The sequence below is a fragment of the Cylas formicarius genome, unplaced genomic scaffold, assembly GCF_029955315.1.
Source record: "Cylas formicarius isolate icCylForm1 unplaced genomic scaffold, icCylForm1.1 PGA_scaffold_6__28_contigs__length_40554024, whole genome shotgun sequence".
NCBI lineage: Eukaryota > Metazoa > Arthropoda > Insecta > Coleoptera > Brentidae > Cylas > Cylas formicarius.
In genome coordinates, this window is record NW_026844347.1 from 37,927,087 (window position 1) to 37,951,457 (window position 24,371).

The window sequence follows — 24,371 nt, forward strand, 5'->3', positions numbered from 1 at the left end:
TTTATTTTTTATTCTGAAATTCTGAAACTGATGCAGATTCATCTGCAGTGAATAAAATTCACTAGTATTTAATTTCTTGATAATTTACTACATATAATTTAAATAAAATATGAATATTATCCAAAACTACAGCTTCAGTAGTATAGTTAAGTGGGTTCTGAGCAAAAAAGTTTGCAAAAATTAAAATGTCAAAATAACTCAAAATTTATTAATAATAAACGGCGTACCATACGATAGGTGCTTTTTATTCACTATTAAACAAGTAGTTTAAAATGTACTTTTTTACATAATAGTAAAAAATATGGATTAATTCCTGTTGGTCATCACCATGAAGAAGAAATGTTAAACAATTACATCAATTTTGAAAAACTTAAACACGGGAGATGAGGCATTATTGTTGTTTTTTGTGCCTTTGAGCACTGGGTTAAGAAAAATTTATTTATTTTTTATTCTGAAATTCTGAAACTAATGCAGATTCATCTGCAGTGAATAAAATTCACTAGTATTTAATTTCTTGATAATTTACTACATATAATTTAAATAAAATATGAATATTATTCAAAACTACAGCTTCAGTAGTATAGTTAAGTGGGTTCTGAGAAAAAAAGTTTGCAAAAATTAAAATGTCAAAATAACTCAAAATTTATTAATAATAAACGGCGTACCATACGATAGGTGCTTTTTATTCACTATTAAACAAGTAGTTTAAAATGTACTTTTTTACATAATAGTAAAAAATATGGATTAATTCCTGTTGGTCATCACCATGAAGAAGAAATGTTAAACAATTACATCAATTTTGAAAAACTTAAACACGGGAGATGAGACATTATTGTTGTTTTTTGTGCCTTTGAGCACTGGGTTAAGAAAAATTTATTTATTTTTTATTCTGAAATTCTGAAACTGATGCAGATTCATCTGCAGTGAATAAAATTCACTAGTATTTAATTTCTTGATAATTTACTACATATAATTTAAATAAAATATGAATATTATCCAAAACTACAGCTTCAGTAGTATAGTTAAGTGGGTTCTGAGCAAAAAAGTTTGCAAAAATTAAAATGTCAAAATAACTCAAAATTTATTAATAATAAACGGCGTACCATACGATAGGTGCTTTTTATTCACTATTAAACAAGTAGTTTAAAATGTACTTTTTTACATAATAGTAAAAAATATGGATTAATTCCTGTTGGTCATCACCATGAAGAAGAAATGTTAAACAATTACATCAATTTTGAAAAACTTAAACACGGGAGATGAGGCATTATTGTTGTTTTTTGTGCCTTTGAGCACTGGGTTAAGAAAAATTTATTTATTTTTTATTCTGAAATTCTGAAACTAATGCAGATTCATCTGCAGTGAATAAAATTCACTAGTATTTAATTTCTTGATAATTTACTACATATAATTTAAATAAAATATGAATATTATTCAAAACTACAGCTTCAGTAGTATAGTTAAGTGGGTTCTGAGAAAAAAAGTTTGCAAAAATTAAAATGTCAAAATAACTCAAAATTTATTAATAATAAACGGCGTACCATACGATAGGTGCTTTTTATTCACTATTAAACAAGTAGTTTAAAATGTACTTTTTTACATAATAGTAAAAAATATGGATTAATTCCTGTTGGTCATCACCATGAAGAAGAAATGTTAAACAATTACATCAATTTTGAAAAACTTAAACACGGGAGATGAGACATTATTGTTGTTTTTTGTGCCTTTGAGCACTGGGTTAAGAAAAATTTATTTATTTTTTATTCTGAAATTCTGAAACTGATGCAGATTCATCTGCAGTGAATAAAATTCACTAGTATTTAATTTCTTGATAATTTACTACATATAATTTAAATAAAATATGAATATTATCCAAAACTACAGCTTCAGTAGTATAGTTAAGTGGGTTCTGAGCAAAAAAGTTTGCAAAAATTAAAATGTCAAAATAACTCAAAATTTATTAATAATAAACGGCGTACCATACGATAGGTGCTTTTTATTCACTATTAAACAAGTAGTTTAAAATGTACTTTTTTACGTAATAGTAAAAAATATGGATTAATTCCTGTTGGTCATCACCATGAAGAAGAAATGTTAAACAATTACATCAATTTTGAAAAACTTAAACACGGGAGATGAGGCATTATTGTTGTTTTTTGTGCCTTTGAGCACTGGGTTAAGAAAAATTTATTTATTTTTTATTCTGAAATTCTGAAACTAATGCAGATTCATCTGCAGTGAATAAAATTCACTAGTATTTAATTTCTTGATAATTTACTACATATAATTTAAATAAAATATGAATATTATTCAAAACTACAGCTTCAGTAGTATAGTTAAGTGGGTTCTGAGAAAAAAAGTTTGCAAAAATTAAAATGTCAAAATAACTCAAAATTTATTAATAATAAACGGCGTACCATACGATAGGTGCTTTTTATTCACTATTAAACAAGTAGTTTAAAATGTACTTTTTTACATAATAGTAAAAAATATGGATTAATTCCTGTTGGTCATCACCATGAAGAAGAAATGTTAAACAATTACATCAATTTTGAAAAACTTAAACACGGGAGATGAGGCATTATTGTTGTTTTTTGTGCCTTTGAGCACTGGGTTAAGAAAAATTTATTTATTTTTTATTCTGAAATTCTGAAACTGATGCAGATTCATCTGCAGTGAATAAAATTCACTAGTATTTAATTTCTTGATAATTTACTACATATAATTTAAATAAAATATGAATATTATCCAAAACTACAGCTTCAGTAGTATAGTTAAGTGGGTTCTGAGCAAAAAAGTTTGCAAAAATTAAAATGTCAAAATAACTCAAAATTTATTAATAATAAACGGCGTACCATACGATAGGTGCTTTTTATTCACTATTAAACAAGTAGTTTAAAATGTACTTTTTTACATAATAGTAAAAAATATGGATTAATTCCTGTTGGTCATCACCATGAAGAAGAAATGTTAAACAATTACATCAATTTTGAAAAACTTAAACACGGGAGATGAGGCATTATTGTTGTTTTTTGTGCCTTTGAGCACTGGGTTAAGAAAAATTTATTTATTTTTTATTCTGAAATTCTGAAACTAATGCAGATTCATCTGCAGTGAATAAAATTCACTAGCATTTCATTTCTTGATAATTTACTACATATAATTTAAATAAAATATGAATATTATCCAAAACTACAGCTTCAGTAGTATAGTTAAGTGGGTTCTGAGCAAAAAAGTTTGCAAAAATTAAAATGTCAAAATAACTCAAAATTTATTAATATTAAACGGCGTACCATACGATAGGTGCTTTTTATTCACTATTAAACAAGTAGTTTAAAATGTACTTTTTTACATAATAGTAAAAAATATGGATTAATTCCTGTTGGTCATCACCATGAAGAAGAAATGTTAAACAATTACATCAATTTTGAAAAACTTAAACACGGGAGATGAGGCATTATTGTTGTTTTTTGTGCCTTTGAGCACTGGGTTAAGAAAAATTTATTTATTTTTAATTCTGAAATTCTGAAACTGATGCAGATTCATCTGCAGTGAATAAAATTCACTAGTATTTAATTTCTTGATAATTTACTACATATAATTTAAATAAAATATGAATATTATCCAAAACTACAGCTTCAGTAGTATAGTTAAGTGGGTTCTGAGCAAAAAAGTTTGCAAAAATTAAAATGTCAAAATAACTCAAAATTTATTAATATTAAACGGCGTACCATACGATAGGTGCTTTTTATTCACTATTAAACAAGTAGTTTAAAATGTACTTTTTTACATAATAGTAAAAAATATGGATTAATTCCTGTTGGTCATCACCATGAAGAAGAAATGTTAAACAATTACATCAATTTTGAAAAACTTAAACACGGGAGATGAGGCATTATTGTTGTTTTTTGTGCCTTTGAGCACTGGGTTAAGAAAAATTTATTTATTTTTAATTCTGAAATTCTGAAACTGATGCAGATTCATCTGCAGTGAATAAAATTCACTAGTATTTAATTTCTTGATAATTTACTACATATAATTTAAATAAAATATGAATATTATCCAAAACTACAGCTTCAGTAGTATAGTTAAGTGGGTTCTGAGCAAAAAAGTTTGCAAAAATTAAAATGTCAAAATAACTCAAAATTTATTAATATTAAACGGCGTACCATACGATAGGTGCTTTTTATTCACTATTAAACAAGTAGTTTAAAATGTACTTTTTTACATAATAGTAAAAAATATGGATTAATTCCTGTTGGTCATCACCATGAAGAAGAAATGTTAAACAATTACATCAATTTTGAAAAACTTAAACACGGGAGATGAGGCATTATTGTTGTTTTTTGTGCCTTTGAGCACTGGGTTAAGAAAAATTTATTTATTTTTAATTCTGAAATTCTGAAACTGATGCAGATTCATCTGCAGTGAATAAAATTCACTAGTATTTAATTTCTTGATAATTTACTTCATATAATTTAAATAAAATATGAATATTATTCAAAACTACAGCTTCAGTAGTATAGTTAAGTGGGTTCTGAGAAAAAAAGTTTGCAAAAATTAAAATGTCAAAATAACTCAAAATTTATTAATAATAAACGGCGTACCATACGATAGGTGCTTTTTATTCACTATTAAACAAGTAGTTTAAAATGTACTTTTTTACATAATAGTAAAAAATATGGATTAATTCCTGTTGGTCATCACCATGAAGAAGAAATGTTAAACAATTACATCAATTTTGAAAAACTTAAACACGGGAGATGAGGCATTATTGTTGTTTTTTGTGCCTTTGAGCACTGGGTTAAGAAAAATTTATTTATTTTTAATTCTGAAATTCTGAAACTGATGCAGATTCATCTGCAGTGAATAAAATTCACTAGCATTTCATTTCTTGATAATTTACTACATATAATTTAAATAAAATATGAATATTATCCAAAACTACAGCTTCAGTAGTATAGTTAAGTGGGTTCTGAGCAAAAAAGTTTGCAAAAATTAAAATGTCAAAATAACTCAAAATTTATTAATATTAAACGGCGTACCATACGATAGGTGCTTTTTATTCACTATTAAACAAGTAGTTTAAAATGTACTTTTTTACATAATAGTAAAAAATATGGATTAATTCCTGTTGGTCATCACCATGAAGAAGAAATGTTAAACAATTACATCAATTTTGAAAAACTTAAACACGGGAGATGAGGCATTATTGTTGTTTTTTGTGCCTTTGAGCACTGGGTTAAGAAAAATTTATTTATTTTTTATTCTGAAATTCTGAAACTAATGCAGATTCATCTGCAGTGAATAAAATTCAGTAGCATTTCATACATTTCAATATCAAGTTCGTTGTTTACTTGTAATTTTCACATTTTCTAATTATTATCCTTTGATTTCGCTCCTAGTTTATGCCGCGACCGACTTTTGCAAAAGCTAGCAACAGGATAGAAGAGAAAGTCCTTTTCGTCTTATTGACTCCTACATTTTTTTCTCGTCACTTCAAAGCTAGAAACTCGTCATAATAGACCTAATTCGCTAGTCGGCCGCACAAACCCCCGGCGGTTATGAATATCGTAGTTCGCAATGAGCTAAAACTAGGTCGCGTTTGACATCGCAAGCGGAAGTAAGTCATTTTCAGTGCGGTTATTTTCCGCAAATGGCCACTTACGAACGGGGTTGTGAATGGGCTTTGTTATTAGCGCTCGGTCGAGAGCAATGGTATCGTTTATGTTTATTTAGGGCTTCTGCGCCCCAGATCCTATATCGAAGCGTCATGAAGAGGAGATAAGTGGGCGGGCCTAAATCGCCCACTCCGTGGTACAGGGCATTTTTGTCGTTTACACTTGTTGGTTAATTTGTAAATTAACGGTTTAAATTGTCATTGACAAGAGTGCTGTCTTTGGTTAAGATTGATTAAATGTTGGATAAACACTCTCGCAGTAGCATTTCACCCCATTTGTTTAAAATCGGTCGATGCTTTTCATCCGTCAAAATAGGAATTTATAAGAAGTGAAGCTGCATTATCAAAACCATGTGGTCAGTCACATTTATAAGGGCAAAGGCAAAGGGCCAATTACCCATTGTTGAGAAAAAATGTACCCACATATGGACTATAAACTTGTTGCTTACGTTTTAATATTATTTAAAATGTAATATGTTTGCGAAATTGTCGGCAGATTAAATGAAAAATTAATTAAATGAAACAATACATTATTTATTTTCATAAAAAAAGTCCTTCTTTCGCTACAGTTTGTAAAATTAAAAAAAGATCGTTTGTTTCGTTGGAGTCGGATAAATAAATAATTTCGAATGAAACTATTAATACTCCAGCAATTGTTGAAATTTTTGAATGTCGACCAAAGTTTTTGGAATTATTTTCTTAAGAAATATGATTCTGCTCTTCCCTTTTTAGTTCCGACAAAACAAAATTCCGTAAGCGTTTATAATTTCCCTAATCATTTAAATCACTGGTTCTTTTAAATTTGCGCAACCCACTGTCTCGTTGCTCTATAAAGATTTCTAACTTATTAGAAAAAATATTACTTGAACTTGATTTTTTGTAAAAAAAATGTAATTTGGTATATCAAATAGGTCCAAATTGTCAGGAAGCCATGTGTCAGATAACACGTGAAAATCATTTCATCCTAGCATTGACCTCACCTTAGCAAAGAGGAGAGCATTTGACTTTGTGTGTTGTTGCGAATGTTTCTAGTAACATATTTACTATATTACGTCACCTTGAGAATATTAAGATATTATTTGAAACTTTTCGGAATAATTTTCGACGAGCTGACGAAACCAATGTTTTTTACTGACAGTGTATTTCACATAACCCTAAATTAAGATATATATAAAATCTCAACTATGCGACATACATTTTTTTTCCAAAATTTAAAAAATGTGACGTCATTACGAATAAATATATTTTTTTCGGCGCTACTAATTATTAAATAGTTAAAAAAATATACACAGCTAACGGTGGGATTTGAACCCACAACATGCAGGCGGCCTTGCCTCAAGACCAGTCAGTGCCTTAAGCGCTAGGCCACTAAGGCTTGCAAATAAGTATTCGTTCATTATGCATATATGCTACAAAAATGCAGGGTAAACATTCTATCGACTCAATATTTGCCCCGCATTAACGTTGCCCTATGACCTTAAGCAAGGCCGTCATGGGTAATCGATGCATTTGTTTTAAACCGATCGAAATTCACCCTCCCCTTTCATAAATAACCTATGCACGGGAGATACCACATACATATTATATATTATAGTTGGCGACCATTGATATTTTTTTATTTTCTACGCATACTTTGCTCCATTTTCTATGTAAACAGAGTTAACACGAAAATACTGTCATAAAAGTGCTGTATCAACATCGACGATCTGTCGGCGGCCGTGTTGGTTGTTGAATGCCGCTGGATTAAAAACGAAATTTTAAATCCAGCGCACACTAAATCGATTTTTTTTATTGGTTCATAAATGAGTTGATGGAATTGACAGTCAAAATATTCTTTTAATAATAATCTTTATTATCTATCTTATTATAGTATTATAGGACCTCCTCTTGTAACTTTTCCAGTAAATACCTCTCCTTTATTGAACTTAAATTCTCACAACAACATTAATTAAGGTTTTATGGTCATGTTTCGGTATATATAGTAGCAGGTAGTTTGTAAATATTACATTTGATAAAGACTCGGTATTGTCGAAACAATTGTCATCGCAAAAAAATATAATTTCGTGAAAATCTGAACTTTTAGTTCTTATTTGTTTTGGTTAGTCTGTTGCTTTTCACCAGTGAAATTGCATCATTGCGTTATCAATTTTTCCCGGACAAAACGTCATTGAAACTAAATTCGGGTCGACTTGGGTCAAAGGAACAATTACTTCAATCAACGTAGAATTAATTAACCCTGCGTATACGGGGAGTTTGCTAACCCGTAGTGCCACGCGATACAAGGAAACCACCTTTGTTACGACCGCTCACGATATTCCCAGATTTTGACTTTTATTCGGTCTGGTAATTACCCGCCGGCTTTGCCGTTTCTGCAAAATTTAATTATTGAACAATAGGTCGAAATTTCCTATGAAAATATGTACATGTAATATGTTAAGATAATTGAAGGGTGGAAGTAACAAAGGCGGTAAGTGTCAAAAAAAAAGTTTTGAGAAAATGAAATCAAAACGACAATATTTAACGATATGTTTTCACAAAATGGCGTTAAAAATTATTGGTTATTTATTTTAGAGCTTTTTAACTTGCGCGTCATACAGGGCAACACAGAACGAAGACTTTTTTTCTTGTTTTCAGATAGAGTAGTTCAGCATTTAGCAAATCTTTCATAGTTTTACTCTTCTTTAGAACATTCGCTTCGCTTTGCTGGTTTGAAGCTTTGGAGTGTTTAGAACTAGGTCTGCAGACCCTTTTATATCCTAAATCTCAAAATTGGCCATACTGATCCCTTCAAATGGTGAATTACACCATGCTGATTGAATGACGTTGACTAGATCGTCTGGTATAAAGGATTTCATGACTCTTTTGCTTTTTTATATCGACGCCAAACACCTGTCACTGGGCATAAAGCTATGGCCGTTGATAAGAAACTATCAAACCTCTCAGAAAAAACAAAATAGATAACACGGCGAATGTTGTCTTCCAAATGGTCAAGCGTTTGTGGCTTATCCGTATAGACCAATGACTTTACATAGCCCCACAGAAAGTAGTCTAGCGGTGTTAAATCACAAGATCTTGGAGGACAATTCACAGGTCCAAAACGTGAAATTAGGCGGTCACCAAACGTGTCTTTCAATAAATCGATTGTGGCACGAGCTGCGTGACATGTTGCGCCGTCTTGTTGAAACCACATCTCCTGCACATCATGGTTATTCAATTCAGGAATGAAAGAGTTAGTAATCATTGCTCTATACCGATCACCATTGACTGTAACGTTCTGGCCATCATCGTTTTTGAAAAGTACGGACCAATAATTCCACCAGCCCATAAAGCGCACCAAACAGTCAGTTTTTCTGGATGTTTCGACATACACTTGAGGATTAGCTTCGCTCCAAATGCAGCAGTTTTGTTTGTTGACGTAGCGATTCGACCAGAAGTGCGCTTCATCGCTAAACAAAATTCGCTTATGAAAATCGGGAACAACGGCAATCTCGTTTTGGGCCCATTCGACGAATCTACTTGATGAATTCATGATGAATTGCCAAACCAAACGGAGAATAAATCACTTGACAGCTGTTAAATCGGTCGCCATCTTGAACAGTAATGCCAACTTAAAGTTCTATACATCGAAAAAAAAAAACACCCTTTAAATGACAACCTATCACTGCTGCGCACCACAAAATAGTACAGTTTTCATTTCGAGATATGTATCAATAACTGGCGAATTTTTATATGCAAATTGTTCTGAAACGCCTGGAACGTAGCTTGTAAAGGGAAACGCATATCAACAGGATTTAATTTAAAGCGTATTTGTGTTGGCCGACTGGTAAATCCCGTCGCCCGATACGATTTCCGCGTCGGTAAATAAACGTAATAGTTTGCATTAATCAACAAACAATTAATGGGGATCGATTCGTCGATGTAAAGCGTTGGTGATAAATGGACCAGTCTGGTCAACAACGGTCATCGATAACTGCACGATTTTAACTGTCAAATCGCTGAGAAATGGCCAACTCAAAGAAATTATCCAGTTACCTTATGAAGACACAAATATTAGGCCAGAAAATAGTAGTTTACATGAAAATGGTGCCAAAGTTCGATAATAATGAGTTTCAATAGTAACGAAATAAACAGACTGATATTTTGACATATCGTAGCTTAAGTTTACCTAATTGTTCAAACAACAACAGAAGCAACGTTCAACCAACAGCGCCATCTAACGTGTGCATGCTGTGACCTTATTGCATTCTTATTTTGTTAGTTTTACGGTGTAACGCCCAAGGTACGGCAACTGGTGATTTTTTCATTGTACAAGGTTAGGATGTTGGTGTTTAGAATTCTTCAAGATCTTTGGTATGTTATATTCATCAGAGTAAATTTTCAATGTCGGAGACCTTGCTATGTCGAAAAATGTCTACTTCACAGCGTCGATGAAGAAAAAATCTGGAGGCTATAAAACAGAAAAATCGGGAGTTAGATAAAATGGATATTGATAAACTTTTAGTACAAGCACAAGATAATGATATCCAAAACTATGCTTTTGCTTAACATTTCAAATACCAAAATAAATAATTCAAGTTTTTTGCTGGGGTCTGTGCTAGCTTTCGAAAGACTAGTTTCTTTGCCGGTGTGCGTGTACCAGAAGTTCAATAAAACTCCCTTGTTGCTTTTATGTTTGGTATTGGCAAACTAAAAAAACCGGAAGAAAGAAAAGTTTGTTTTAAAATAAAATTGCCCGAAAATTGGTTCGACGAAATGTAGATTGATGCTGCTCAGCGGAAAAGCCAGAAAATCTAGTAGGGATTCTTGACCATCAGGTCAAATAACAAAAGTATCATCAACGTAGCGTTTCCATAATGGAGAACCCATAGCTGTTCTGGACGTTTGTTGAAAAATTTGAAGATTCTCGGATTTTAATATATCTGAAATAATGTTAAGAGTTTCAGGAATAAGGACTTTAATACCGAGGTGTTCAACTTTTAAACGGAGAAAAATGTAATTTTGCGCGAAAATCGCAGAAATTTAGATTTCAATATGAAGTGAACGCGGATTGTCAACTCGCGCGTCATTCCGAATACTCGTTTTAACTTTATTAGTCAAATTTAGCGCTAAAGCGATATTAAGACATGCATTTTTCCGCAATCGTCTTCAAATTTTATTCAGTTTCAACCGAAAATGGTAGGCACAAGTGAGTTGCAACCAATTGTGCGCGAGCGCTTAATTGGTTGCATACTCAACGTTTTCGCTTCGTTTTATTAATAGTAAAAACTTTATTAAAATACTTAATACTTAAATATTTAATAAAATTCCCTGAAAATTCCCCACATTTCTGGAATAGAATTGTTCAACTGGTCCCCCATTTTCAATACATCTGATGTATGTCCTTCGTAATCTTTCTAAAGCGGCAGTGAAAAATTGGGAATATTCTTCATTTAGAATTTGAACTTCCGCTCTAATCAGGATTTCCCTGTTTTCGACGGTAGTTGCGTTTAGACGATCTTTTAGAGTTCCCCATAAAAATGCATTCATCGGCGTCAGGTCAGGACTGTTGGGTAGCCATTTTATTGTTCCATTTTTTCCAATCAATTCATGATTTAAACAGTCTTTAACAAATACTGCTTTTCTAATTCGTTGTGAAGAATATTTAAATGACCATTACATCTCTGACATTTTTGAAATTGAAATTCTCTGTAGAAATGGGGACTTGCCTGTGACCCACTGTTTGCTGTTTTTTCGATTCATTGTACTGGTTCAGAATGATCTAAAAAACATTTTTTAAATAAGCAACAAGCTTTAATTCTGTGGTAGGCCTAATTGGTACCAGGCTTTGTTGAGTTTTCAGGTATTTTTCTAATGGAAATATTGGGATTTTCTGCAACTTTCTATTCTTCCTTACTTTTACAGTTTCAATGTAATAACACAACATCCTAACAACAAAATAAATTATCAACGATTCTTATTTAAAAAAAAAACTACCTACTATTTATAATTTTTTAATAATTTATAAATTGTTAATAAATTTATAACAACTTTTGTGAAAAAAACAAGTTGTTGAAAGTGTCCTCCACTCTTTTAAGTTTACCTCCAGTGTTTCTTATTAAATCATATTCATCTATTACGTATTTCGTATTCGTACTTCAATTTTTTTTAATACAGAAAATTATTTAAGTAAGAAATAATAATTATAATGATATTAACAATATTGTTATGACCATGCAGAAAAAGAAAAGAGTTTTTTTTTAAGAGAAAACCGTATATGAAGAAATTAAAATTCTCTCGCCACTGGTGTATTTTTTAAAAAAAATGTGGTACATTAAATAAATTACAGACATTAAAAAATATGCAGTCGAAGCTATATATAGCGAAATTGAAGGGACCGCTTTTTTTTTCATTACAAAGTGTTATAGGCACTTGAAAAATAACATTACGCATATGTGTTCTGCAATATATAATTATTTTATATACATATTTTAACATCTAAATATTTAAGAACTACATTTCATGTTTCAAATAATCGGTCATTTTCTTTTGAATTTTTTAGTACGCCATCTTGTATTTTGGCTTTTATTTTCACCATTTCTTCGAGATGATACATATAAAATTTCTCTAGCAGCTTAACTAAATATAGGGCTTGTTGAAGCGTTGGTGGAGGTTCCAGATCAACTTCTTCATCTTCTTCTTCCTCTTGGTGCTCTTCCTTACCCTTTTTTTGCTTGTTGTAATATGAGTTCCTCTGTCAAATCTGCTGTTGTAGACAAATCCTGATCTATCACCATTTAATTACGAATCACCCTGTATACCTAATGTCGTAAATTTGGGCGACTTTCTCTCCGTATCTCCCTCGACATAGTCACCATCACGTGCATTTGCACAGAGCAATCTGGCAAACAAAATGCGAAACCATAAAACTGGATCATATTTGTGTGTGTTTTCGTCTTCGCCGGACGTCTTGCAATCTGGCAACGCTGCCGTCAATAATAAATATCGTAACCAAGGTGGAATCGAAGAGGGGGCTCCGTCCGACCCCAAAATGTTACGCGTCTCACCCCCTAACGACTTTTAGGGGACGGAAAAGACGTAACCTAAAGGGTCAGGAGTGGTTTCTTTTCCAAATAATTTTCCCTCGGGTTATTTACGACGTCACAGTCGAAACTAATTTCCGTCGTGCGTTCTATTGTTTAGCGAACAATCCCGACGTATTGCTAGTGATTTCTATACAGGTGTGTATGTTTGGTTGCCTAATATGCGGCGGTTTTTGGAACGCGTTGCGAATTGGTTTAAAAAAATCGGGCTTGGTGGCCAGGCTGTACAGGTTTAAAGTTTGAAATTATTTTAAAGTATACAGGGTGGCTGAAAACAGGGTGCCTAATAAAACAAACGTTTTTAAATTTTTTGTTGAATAATAATACAGTATATATCGGTTATAGCGACTTCGTTGAGACTTGGAAAATTATGTTGTGATAACCGATCGTCGTTATAACAGGTTCTTTGTCAAATTTATAATAATGCGAGGAAAACATACAAATATACATGCGAGTGAAAAATTAAAACCAAACATCGTGTAATGAGCTTGGAATTTTTACGGGCTCTTCTAAAATATTGGAAGGAAATAAATGCATTACATATTTCATTAATCATTTAATTATACCAAAAACTCAATGACCAAATCTGTTGCCCCTATGAACGTGACTTCTGATAAAAAGATTACCCTTACCTTTATTCCGTTAGATTATTCTAAGGCATTTAATACTATAAATATTTCACTTCTAGTATCTAATTTATAATACTGATATTGATAGTGATAAATTTTATATCGCAGCTTCACTTCTTCCTATTTGATCGATAGGTTTTGAGTGTAATGGTATTCTATCTGAACAGGGTTCCATCTTAGGAACCTTTCTCGTTTATCGTCGGAATATATAAGTCACGTTTATGATACCCTTTTTTATGTGGACTAAGCGACCTTTCTAAAAATCACAACTTCAAAGTGACTTCTGAGAAAACTTATTTTGTGATATTTAAGGGCAAAAATAAAATGCAATTCTAAAATTGTTTTAGTTGATGAGACAAAAAACAACTGAATAGTAATCGATAGTAATCTTAGGTTTAAGCAACACCTAAAAATTCCATTCCAAAGAACTTTTTTTCTCTAAAAACCGACATATTTTAAATTTCAGCATTATATCTAAGGTTTCTATTTCGATGTGGACAGCAGAAACAGAATACGAATATTCCAAAATTTCTTCCGTATTTCTTTATAAAAAATTTCATGACGGGCTTAGTTTTTAAAATACAGGGCGATTTCGGAAATTTTGGGGCACAACTCGTATCTCGGTTATGTAATGTCGGAAAGGTGAATAGCGCACCCATTATGAATTTTAAATTATAATTCAATTTTTTTTCTAAATGGTTTCGTCTTTTTGGAAAAAACAATGTTTGGTTTTTTGAATGGATCACCCTATATATATTATAGGCTAATGTGATTTCGCTTGGTATGAACTTCTCAAAAAGGTTCTCTCTCCACTAACAAACGGACATACTCTCAAAATGGGACACAGTGTACATACCTAAACCTAACAGTTTTTCCAATATTTTAATTTTTCTAAAAAAATAGTTGTTTTTACACTGATGACGTAAAAGATATATGCAACGGAATTGGAACTATATACTACAGGGTGTTCACGATAGATAAATAAACTTGGTTCATTACAAAAACTTACAACTTTCATTAAATATATCATGTACCTATGCGATTTATTTTGTGTTTTCGAATATTTCGCCTTTTCTCTCTCTAAGACTCATAGTATTAGTTAGCCACGACAAAACTATTAACAAACTAAGCCCACTAAGTTTTTTATTATTTTTTGTTTCTTTTAACCATGAAGTCGATTTATTTTTGACTACCTTTGACTAAATTTACCCAAATTTTGGCGAAGTTTCTAGCTCTCCTCTATTTATAATGTTATATGTAATAATTATCATTAATAATAATAAGGTAAAATTGAATTATTCGCAGATGATACAATGTTTTATATAGTTGGTAGTGACGTAGATCAGATGACACGTAGTATTACCAGTGATTTGAACCGAATATATGAATGGCTATGTAACTTAATATTAACACGTCAAAGTCTAAATTTTGTATTTTTGAAAAAAAAAAACAAAAATTGAGTACTGTTAATATAGAAAACATAAAAATTTTCACTTAAAGTAGGATTTATATGTAGAATAGGCCATAGTCTTTCCATGTACACCAAATACCTTGTATATAACACACACTCCTGTATAACTTACCGAACTATAAGATAAGTGAGTTTCAAGTAATTCAAAATAGAGCATTAAAGTCGATCATAGAGATACACTCCTGTAAACTTAATGTCAAATGTTGTTAATGTCATGGCGGTTAAACAAGGAATTATTTATGATGCAAATATTTTTATGTATAAGTTAAGAAATCAACTGTTACCTGATTACATCTGTGGTAAAGTAAAATATTTTAACAGCGTGCATAGTTACTATACGAGAAACCGATGATTTTATTTTAGTAGATAGGTATTGGCCTAACCAAATGACAAATTCTATTCTGTATAAGGGTCTCTCAGAAAATGAACTGCCAAATACCTTGAAAAATTGTGATAATTTCAATAACTTTAAAACTATGTTGAGGGAATAGGTCATTTTTAGATTTTAAGTATAAATCACTGTTTCATCTTAATTTTGCCTATAAGTTGACTTCTGGTTATAGTTATGTTGTTTGTTCGTTTTGTTTGTTCATGCATTTTGTAAAACTTTGTAAAGAATTGTTTTGTAAGAAATATTATTATTATTATTATTAATTATTATTACTATTATTATTATTATTATAATTTATTAAAAAGTATTTGATTAAAAAAAAGCTACTGATTAGTAACTATTTTTCTATCTATTAAAAAATTTCTTATTAGTAGTTATAAGATTTTCGAAAGCTCTGGCAAATTCATAGAATTATCCAGAAGATGACGCTTTCAATAAATTAATTATGATTCGGTTTTGATAATATGGAAAAGCTTTTTTTTAGAATTTTTAAGCAATCCATTTTACCCCTGGTATTACGCAAATGGCTAAAAATGTAGAAATAATAAGAATTTATAATTATAACCCAGGGGGCCCGCCTTGCCCCACCCCCTCCTACGCTTTTTTTTTCACCCTTTTCTGAAACGCCTTTCAAATAATTAAATATTTACAACATTTTTGTTTCAATTTTCTCATAACTTTTGAAACAAACGAGATAATGAACTTTAATCTAGAGTTGACTCACTCTGTATAAGAAAAACACTTTTAGTCAATTAATGATTTCAAATTGACGTTCAAGCGGCAGTGCCCTAGCAGCGACGATAAAAATCTAATAAAATACTTATCGTAAATGCAATTACATGCCGAAGATTTGAGGGCCTTTTTATTACCATCTCCGCGTTAAACGTAATAGAAAAATCCAAGTTAACTGCCGTTGTAAAGATGGGGCATCAAACTTTGCCGCAGTAAACTGGGCGGTAAAGCTCGTTAAATATAATTATTTAAAAATGCCACTGGCATTGCGTTCCGGCGCAAAGCGAAGCAAAACTGTCGCACACACTTTTCAATTTTATTTTGGTACTCTTATTATTATTATTATTATTATTATTATTGTATGTACGAGTAGTTCGCAACTTTTAAGAACTGCAATTGATGACTGGCCATTTTTTCAGCGACTCAAATTAGGTCTGCGTCACAGCGTTGCCGGTTGTATCGAAAAGAAGCGCCAACTAGGATATAAAATATTTTTGGCAGCAACTTCTACAATGTGTTAGTAAAATCACGTTTCTGTAAGACACAAAATTTGGGGAAAATTAATTTTTTCAAATGCCTATTATCATTATCATTATTATTATCAAATTTCCTAACAATACCTAATGATTGGTATTTGTCGAAAATTGAAAATGGCCTTCACAAGCAAGTGAAAGAAAGAGAATTAAAATAATTGAATCAAGGCCAACATTTTTAGACCTTTAGTTTTGAACCTGAAACACTGTACAGGTTTAACTTTAGTAATTTACTGTACTTTTTTTCCTAACTTTATAAGAAGAGGACTTACGACTTTTAATTCATTCTTATAATTCGTATTTACGAATTCCAAAGGTACCGTCAGCGGTTGGATATTCCTTACAGAGTAAGTATGCCCATATTCCAGCTGTAATACATATCCTTTGAATAATCTTTAAATGGGTTTTTAAATGAGATGAAATATGCAGTTCATATCTGTACAGCAGCTGTTACAGTAGAATATTTTTGGCTAGAAGCCTGTTCACTTCAGTTATTTGTTCAAAATTTTATTTTTATTTGTTTGACCTATGCACAGAATGGTACATTTAACATCATCGAAAGAAAATTTCTACTGCTGTGTCCACATTTTCATAGCTCTCAGATCACTATGAGGCTAAACGAGTTTCAGTAGATGTTAGCATCACCTGCTTCTGAAGACTGGCTAGTTTAAACTCGGGATAGAGTTTATATACTAAGATATACTGTAAACAACAAGGGAACCAAAACAGATAAGTGGAGTACGCCGCTACATTTTTTGAAAGTACCGTTCCCACTAGAACCTAAGTTTCATTGAGCTCGGCTAAGCGGAGGCAGTTTTCCTCTGACTTCGTACTGACTCTATTTTATAAATGAGATAATTGGTTGGTTTGGTATTTTATCGAAAGCTTTTTCGACACTTTAGGTGTCGTGTCCATTGGCATAGTCTGGTTAGCAAGTCGGTAAATGTAGATCTTTTACAAGAAGCCTGATTGAGAACTACTTACAAATTACAATTATTTTTCTCTTCTTCTGCCTTTCGGTATGACCTAGCTTTTTTGGAGTCTTCAGAGTAAAGGTGATGTTCTTTGTATTGGGTCCATGACAGCAGTTGTTTTAGGGTTCTCAGCGGTACCTTCAAAGAAAAATATGCAGCATTATTTTTAACGGTGTAAAGAACCATAAATGTACGCAAAATACCATATGGTTCCACTCTAATGATACAGTAAGAATCTATATGGCTTTACTGTGTAGTTAGGTCTTTTACAATAATTATTTTCGAAGGTGATCCGGTCAGACTCAGTTTGTTTGTAGTTTTCGGCTACTTATTACCTTTTTTTGTATTTCGGTATAACACAGCTTTTTTTCTAGTCTTCAAGCTGAAAGCTAGTTTGTTTTAATGATCTGCAGTATTTCAAAAGAAAAGAGAAGTTCTAGTTTTAAAGATCATTGCATTTTTTTAGTAGATTTCCTGAGGAAGCGAGTCTCTGAAGTCATTTGAATTTAAATTGTAAAAAGATATTTTCAAAATAAGTATCTATTTATTTAAAATTTATTCGGAAACATTCATCCGTTTTTGACTTCCATTTATTGCAGTCGCATCGTCGGCCATTGGATCGAGTTTCGAAAATTTTATTATTAAATTCCGCTTAAGGCGAAACGGTCGGTCCTTGCTTATTTGTTTTCTTCGTTTCTCTCGCGTCTACTCAGCGCCGAGGATTAATAAAGTGACATTCGTTAAATTTTGTTATCGCTGTACGAACTCCCCCGTCGCTGTTCCTTAATTTACGGAATATTGTTTTTTTTTTTGGTATAAAACGGCGCAAGGTAAATGGAACATCGCCGAAAACGTGCGGAAAAATTACAAAACTTTTCAATTTAAACAGCGTCTCGAAAATTTACAGTTTTCCAAATAATTTACCAAACAAATCTAAAAGTTTTTCACAAATAATATGACACTGACAAATATCTGGCCGACATACCCAAATTATGTCCCAGAATGGCCGCCAGGGGGCGCGCTTAAAAAAATTAAGTAGGGAAAAGGTATTATTATTATTGTTTGAACTATTTCGCCTTATCTACTAAAATAAAACCATGTGCCTAAACTTTCCGGTCAAGTTACTTGTTTTAATTATAAATTAACATTTCAATTAAATACAGGCTGATCTTGACTTGGCCCGAAATTCTCACTACACGATATTTCACAACAGTTACACAATAAGTGACTATTTTCCATAATACCTTAGGTTTAATTTTCCACTGCACAGGACCGGGATTTTAGCTTTTTGTTTGCCATATAAGCTCAACCATACTGTGCTTTGCGTTGTATGAAATCTCCACGAATATGAAACTCTAGTCCACATACTCTTTAGGTCCTCGTATGGAAAAACTAGATGATTTCACACCTGGCACCTAAAAAAATTTAAGTCGTTTCCTAATAATATTTTTTTTGTCTTTTTAACGGTTTTCAGGAAAATGTTTCACAAATCAGCCTAAACCGTTTTTTTTTGTTATTAGATGTTAATAATAAATAGCTTTGTTTCATTTTATTAATTTTATCTAATTCTTTTCTAATTTCTAATACTAAGAAAAAAATCATATTCGTTGGGCATTAAACATTTGTATATTTTGACCTTTAACTTGTTAGGCACGGGTTCGGCAACCTTTTCCAAAAAAGGCGGTGACGTCGCCTGAACTTAATCTGCTTTAACAGCGACAGAAACGGCACATCGTTCATATATTTTCTTTTTTTTTCGCAGGCTTTCCCAATCCGTTATCGCATCCCGAAAGATGCAGTCTCCTGTCTGCCGAACCCCCACCAAATACGATAATAACAATGACTTTAAGAAAACTTTCGACGACAGAATGAGCGACACGAGCAAGTCTAGCAAAACGGCTTACCACGCGATCAAGTCGAGCGATCCCGACGAAACCCCGACGAGGAAGACCAAACAGAAACGGGGTGGCGTCCACCTCAACAACCTCTGGTCGATATGGTACGGGGTGTTTTGCACGGGACTGCAGGGCTACATGGCCTACAAATGTTTAAAGAAAATCTTAGGTAACGTTGCGAACTGCATACAGTAGTATACTTCGACCAGAAATATAGTGCTTTTATAACGGACGCCTACTGTATATTACTCCAAAACCCCAGCTCCTTATGCGCAGACCCTTAGCCGTAATCATTACAGGACCGTCCTAGGAGTTTATCTATCTACATTAACAAGCGGGATATAAGTACGTTAAAAAAATTAGAACAAAGTAACAATTTATTACGTTCTATGCCGTTTTATTCCTGCTTTTACCTCCCCTTCTGAATTTCTTATAAAATTGTAAACATTCAAAAAAAATTGTTTATCATTGAACTGTTATTAGGTTCGACTACGATCTCCACTTCGTCTTCAAATTCTGCGTTGTTTTCCATGTCAGGAAAACATCTGCCTCATTCCACGGTCTTCATATTTTAAAGTGTTAAAAAACAGTTGTATTTGTATTCGTATGACGTACCTTTATCCACCGCAAATATAATCCATAGTCCTGAAAAAGACTGTTGTCGTTTACAAATCGAAGAACTATGCAGAAGACACAAAAATACAAGAAGAAGAATATTGTTAATAGAGAAGCACACAAGAAAAAAATTATTATTTTCAAATTAACCTGTGCGATAAATTGAGTACGGATACTTTGAACTATCCAGTGAAAACAGCCTCGCAGGGTCAAAGCTCCAGATTCAGGTACATAAATACGTACTTACTGGAACAGTGAAATACATCCGTAATATATACGAAAATATTGTAATATTGTCCATTTACGTTTCAAATAAAAAATTCTACAAATATTCGTTACGGCCCATCTCAGGCATGACCTACTTAATGCAGAACAAAGATTTGTTTTTACCATGGTCTGCGTTTAAGGTACCGTTAAATACTTAAAACGTCAAAGCAACAAATGCACTATATTTTTGGTCGTATTATAAAAGTAGTAGTAGTAGCGTGTCATCAAGCTCGGTCGGTGCAGTGTTGTCATCATTACCATATTTTCCTTTAATAATAATAATGATAAAAATTACTATTCAGTTACTCAACATCAACCGAATATTACAATAATAACGAAACAATAAGCTATAATAATAAAATCAAAAAGTAATTGGTCGAAATATTTTGCTTTGTATGGAATTATTATTTCCAATATAAACAATGTTTCAAATCATTTCAAGATATTTATTTGTCAATCAATTGCTTTAACCAGAATTAAATTTCATGGCAAAGGATTAGACCAGGCACCACGCTGTGACTTTGTGGCAGATTATTAACAGTTAACTAACTTGCGACATGTTCTCTAAACTTTAGCAGAGAATGTACAGTAAGTCCTAAACTTTTGCCCCTGCCACAAAAAGGCAAAACGAGCTCTTTGTAAATAATTTTACGTGATTATTATAATTTTTATTGTCATTTCAATGAGGATTTGTTAGTATTAAGTACGAGAGTGATAGAATCGTAAAATCTATTGAAATTAGAATTAATACTATAATAAAAGTGCAAAAAGCTGTAATGATGTTGTAAACCTGGAAGTAAAAATGGCAAAACAGATGTGGATCTAAAACGATGCCACAGTTAACTGTTGTTCACTGCCAAATATATAGAGATTGATTCCTTAAGTATTTCCGTCATCAATCCGATCTAAAATATTGTAAATATTAAGAAATGGTCTTCTTTGCTTGTCCACTTATAGAACGCAAATTGTGTAGGTTTTTCATTTGTGCTTGTTTCCACAGTATAGGAAAATATGAAGACAAAATGCGTTCATTAATTATGAGAACAATATACTGCCCAATTATGGGACAACGATGTCGGCCTTGGTCTTAATTATGTTCAGCACTTTAACTCCCTTAGGTAGACTTTAATTAAAACTAACTAAATGACGTCATTTTTATAAAATTTTAGAGGATTTTGGTCAGGCAAGATATTAGAGGCAGTGGAATTTATAGAATAATTATTAATAGCATCTGCAATATACATTTAGAGATATATAAAATATTTATAATTAAATATTATGATTATTTGTAATTTCCCAAATAAATTCAATCGTAATCGTAAGAATTTATGGCCATACTGCGCTGCCAAGTCATCTGCCACGTATTTCTGTGTTGGTTTATCACTAAATGAGAAATAGGGGAGTAGATTGGCATAAAATGAATACAATTTTTGTATTGAATTTTCGAAGAAAGTACAAGCGATGTATCTTCATTGAATACATTTTTATTGCCAGCATGGTAGTTTGTCTGGCATTTCTCGTTCGAGAAAGCACACTGTAGTACAAAGGATTATGTTTGTTTTGTATATATGACCTCAAAAGTTAAATGCTTTTAGTATCAATATCAGGAAGGTCCATGGATTTGGTTCATTTTTGGTAATTTTGTTGCTTTTTGGATTGCATATCTTAAATAATGTTTCGTATAGGGATAGAGCTTTGCAACTCTTTGAAGTGCATCGTTTCTTAAACGCGATTAAAAAACCTGGTTATTTTCGGTGCCTTTGAAGTTGCACAAACAGCGGACAGACTTTAGTTTAAAGCCTCTGATATGCGCTCAAACGCAAACATTTTGGCAACTGTGATACCAACTGGCTTGTTGAACTGTAATGCTGTTGTTAGAGAACTAGACATCCCGAAAATTCTGGTCGTGGACGAACCACTGGGAAAAAAATTAAATAATGTTTTGGGCACATAAGATATAACATATAACTTATACATAAGTATACAAAAGAAAGTTCAAATTTGACAGAAAACAACTAAAAGTAGATTGTTTTCCAAATAGAATCTGATTTGATACCACCAATGGTAGCACCCGGTTTCATTTTTGGTGATATTTTACAAAGCATGAAGTATGTAAATGCATATTACACTTATTACAAAAGTATAATTCTAGATTCTACATCTCCTTCGGGCTTTATTAGCATAAACAATCATGAGGTGACCTTGATTATCATAAATATTCACTACTAAACTATCCAGTGAGTTACAAAGTAAAGGCCATCACCATTGTTTTCCAAATACCTGGCACCTGTAATTAGCAATTCCGTTGTCATGTAAATCTACCCTACATAAGGTTGGGGTATACTTACATCTTTCCGTTCTTTTCTATTATACATACATACATAATTTTTGATTCAGTTTCATATGCTGAAAGGTAGGATCCGCGGTCTTTTTTTCCAAAGGATTTAAAATTTTCCATTGGACATTTATTTGTTTTATTTTATTTATTGTCAAGATAACCAAAACCTTGGCGAGTTACTGGCTTTTCTACAACATGATAGCGTCACCGCCAAGACCAAAGTCAGAAAGGGGTTTATTTTGAGCACCACCATATGGAAGTGAATAAAATAGGTACCCAGCAGATGAACAAAGGCACCAAATCTTGAAGTCAAAATGAACCGGCTTACCCCTTCTAAACATTTTGCAGAAATGGAGGCCAAAGAAAGGTACCGTTTGTTCATCTATGGATAAGTTGAACGAAAATATTCCAAACTGAAGATTTTTTTTATTCATTACATCAGAGAAGATTATTGTCAGATAAGTGCAAGTTTTGCTTTATCAACTGAAATCTATTGCGGCTCATACATTTTTTTATAATGTCAATTCCTTTGTCTTCATCAGTAGACCAATAATGCTAAATATGTGAACGAGAACAATAAAACGCCTACAAAATTTAAAAGCTCATTTTTTGACAACTAGAATTCATGGAGGTCACTTCGTTATCAAAAAAACATTAGAAATATTTCAAGCGGAGTTTTTCCAGAAAGCCTATTTATTAGTTCCTTACATGATCTAAATTTATCGGATATAGGTGTGTGAGTGTACTCAATCTGACCTTTCCTCCATTTGTCGTTTGCACATCATCTGATGAGTCCCATTCAGGTTCAGTAGTTGATGAATTACAAGACTGTTGAAGGACAGCTGTATCATTTGATGTATGTAACTCGAAAGTTCCAACTATATCAGTTGGTTCCCAAACTCTTGTAGATTTATGTTATGGTTCATATGTTCTTCATTAGTCAAGGTATCCACGTCGGGTGGATTAACAGACCGCGTCAATATGTTCTGTAAATATTTTTTCACGTCGTTTTTAGCATAAATTTACAAGGAATTGAATCCTACAATACATAAGAATACGTAAAACCAAATAATACTTACCACTTTCATTGTTATTGTCCTCATCCATCACGATCTCCTTCATAGCCGCCTCTAATTCCTTTTGAGTCGCCGGAAATGCCATATTTTATGAACTGCAACGTTCACTGCACAAGGCACAAACTAATACCAAAGAACACGCTAATTGTTGGATGTTTATTCTACATGCGCTGACTTGTCTAGACTTGCAATAACAAAGTTTTGTTTCGCAGATAAAACCGGTGGTGCATTCGCGCACCAGTAAATATTTTCAAAAAATAAAGCATAATCAATATAGTACTTCCAATGTATGTTTTTCTGCAATGTAATGTACATGCTATAGACTTAACAAAAATGGAAATACAATTGCAAAAAAATTTTTTTTTTTACTATTTTGGATTTACATGAAAATGTTATACAAATTTATGTACCGCTTTTGTTAACTTTTGAAGTCATATATATTGGGTTGTTCGGAAAATAATTTCGTTTTTTTTTGGGGAACATGAAAGACAGTTTTCGTATAATGAATAAATATTTTATTAAATTATATATTGGCCATTCTGGTCCAACACCTTTTGCCATCCTTCTGGCAGTAACATAATTCCCCTCTCATAACAGTTTTGGTCCTTGCTGGCAAAAAACTGGTTCAGGTGGTTTTTGACATCTTCATTTGAGGTAAAGGTTTTGCCATCCAAAAAATTTTGCAGGGACC

General features: G+C 32.2%; 1 protein-coding gene across 1 annotated transcript in view; it reads left to right on the forward strand.

The window, feature by feature from the left end:
• LOC132702988 (protein tincar) overlaps window positions 1-24,371 on the forward strand; it is a 160,547-nt gene that overhangs the window by 30,094 nt on the left and 106,082 nt on the right. Inside the window, exon 2 of the mRNA XM_060671958.1 lies at window positions 19,252-19,553. Within this exon, the coding sequence (XP_060527941.1) occupies window positions 19,283-19,553 (271 nt within the window). The 5' untranslated portion in view covers window positions 19,252-19,282. The remainder of the gene's footprint in view (window positions 1-19,251; window positions 19,554-24,371) is intronic.